This window comes from Hydra vulgaris, chromosome 12 (genome assembly GCF_038396675.1).
Source record: "Hydra vulgaris chromosome 12, alternate assembly HydraT2T_AEP".
Lineage (NCBI taxonomy): Eukaryota > Metazoa > Cnidaria > Hydrozoa > Anthoathecata > Hydridae > Hydra > Hydra vulgaris.
In genome coordinates, this window is record NC_088931.1 from 18,167,139 (window position 1) to 18,169,087 (window position 1,949).

The 1,949-nt window shown below is 30.0% G+C and overlaps 1 protein-coding gene across 1 annotated transcript; it reads left to right on the top strand.

Annotated features, from left to right (window-relative positions):
- Positions 1–200: 200 nt before the first annotated feature.
- On the top strand, positions 201–1,085 carry LOC136087991 (aggrecan core protein-like). Its single transcript, XM_065811626.1, has one exon. The coding sequence runs from the start codon at positions 201–203 to the stop codon at positions 1,083–1,085; it is 885 nt and encodes a 294-aa protein (XP_065667698.1).
- The last annotated feature ends 864 nt before the right edge of the window (positions 1,086–1,949 follow it).

The window sequence follows — 1,949 nt, forward strand, 5'->3', positions numbered from 1 at the left end:
ACAATAATTGTTGTTACTGTTATTGTTTTTATTACAATTACAATAGTCCTAACCCTACTACCCACAAATCTCCATTGGAAATAATTTTAGAAGTTTGTAATTTTGTATTTATTATAACTGCAATTAATAGGTATAAAACATGGATTTTCTTTAGAATATTTACACCGCAAAACAATGTATTGCAATGTAAATACTCTATTATGCTGCATGTTTCAAACATGCAGCAATTAAAATGCAACAAATCAGGCCATTTATTTACAGTAGGCCAAGAAATATCAGACATACCAACTGTTTTGGAAGAAACATCAGGCATACCAACTGTTTTGGAAGCAACATCAGACATACCAACTGTTTTTGAAGAAACATCAGGCATACCAACTGTTATGGAAGAAATATCAGACATACCAACTGTTTTGGAAGAAACATCAGGCATACCAACTGTTTTGGAAGCAACATCACACATACCAACTGTTTTGGAAGCAACATCAGGCGTACCAACTGTTTTGGAAGAAACATCAGACATACCAACTGTTTTGGAAGAAATATCAGGCATACCAACTGTTTTGGAAGCAACATCAGACATGCCAACTGTTTTGGAAGAAACATCAGGCATACCAACTGTTTTGGAAGAAATATCAGACATACCAACTGTTTTGGAAGAAACATCAGACATACCAACTGTTTTGGAAGAAACATCAGGCATACCAACTGTTTTGGAAGAAATATCAGACATACCAACTGTTTTGGAAGAAACATCAGACATACCAACTGTTTTGGAAGAAATATCAGGCATACCAACTGTTTTGGAAGCAACATCAGACATACCAACTGTTTTGGAAGCAACATCAGGCATACCAACTGTTTTGGAAGAAACATCAGACATACCAACTGTTTTAGAAGAAACATCAGGCATACCAACTGTTTTGGAAGAAACATCAGACATATCAACTGTTTTGGAAGCAACATCAGACATACCAACTGTTTTGGAGTCAATAGCTGTTAATAAAATTCTTATTTTTTCTTATTTTATAAAAATCATATTTCTTTATCTAAATGGTTTCACAGTAATGATAACTACAAATTAAAAACTATAATATAATAGAAAAACCTTTAAATCTTTATAAAAAAGTTGTTTTTGTTTTTATGATTGTAGGGCTTCAAAAATGTATTCTTAGGCTTTGAAATCCCAAAGTTAACATAACAGGTTTATGTTTGAAAAAATAAATTGATGAGTGTATTACCTCAATGCACTAAACTGAATTTTAAATAAGAGCTGTTGTTACCGATAACCATTCTACCAATGCTAATGGATTTTCATAATTTTATGAAGCATATAATGGAGAAATAGAAAACTATTTATTTATCATCCAGTTTAGAAAAGGAGTGTTTAAAACATACTTACTATTTGATATACTTCGTTTTATAAATATAAAAGAAATAATTTGTTAAACGAAAAAAAATGTTGAAGTTACTGCTGGTTACATTGCAGAGAGTATATTTCTTCAAGTTTATTAAATGTTCAATTAAAAAACAGACAAGAAAAATTAATTATCAAGTCAATTACCTTAGAAACAATAAACAAGTTGTCAATTTTTTATCATTTTTTAAAAATTATTTATCATACTTAATTCAAAGCAGAAACTCAATTCATCCAATCAAACTCAGCAATGCTGCTTTGAAAGGTGATAATGAATCCACCTTTTATAGAGAAATCGCAAATTGTACTGAAATTTGATCAAAATGAAATTTGATAAATACGTTACATGAACCAAACAAACTTCTCGTGCTCTAATTACAACATTACAATCAACTGTATCTCTTATAAATGATTTGCTTGAAGAAGGCTTTACAGTTGAATCGATGTATACAAAAAAGTCATAAAAACTATTTTTTCGGGGAAAGAGAAAAAACTTATTAAACCCAAAATTATTACTTAAATAAATTCAAAA

Excerpts from the sequence above, each read along its gene's own strand:
- LOC136087991 (XM_065811626.1), top strand. The coding sequence starts at position 201 with ATGCTGCATGTTTCAAACATGCAGCAATTAAAATGCAACAAATCAGGC.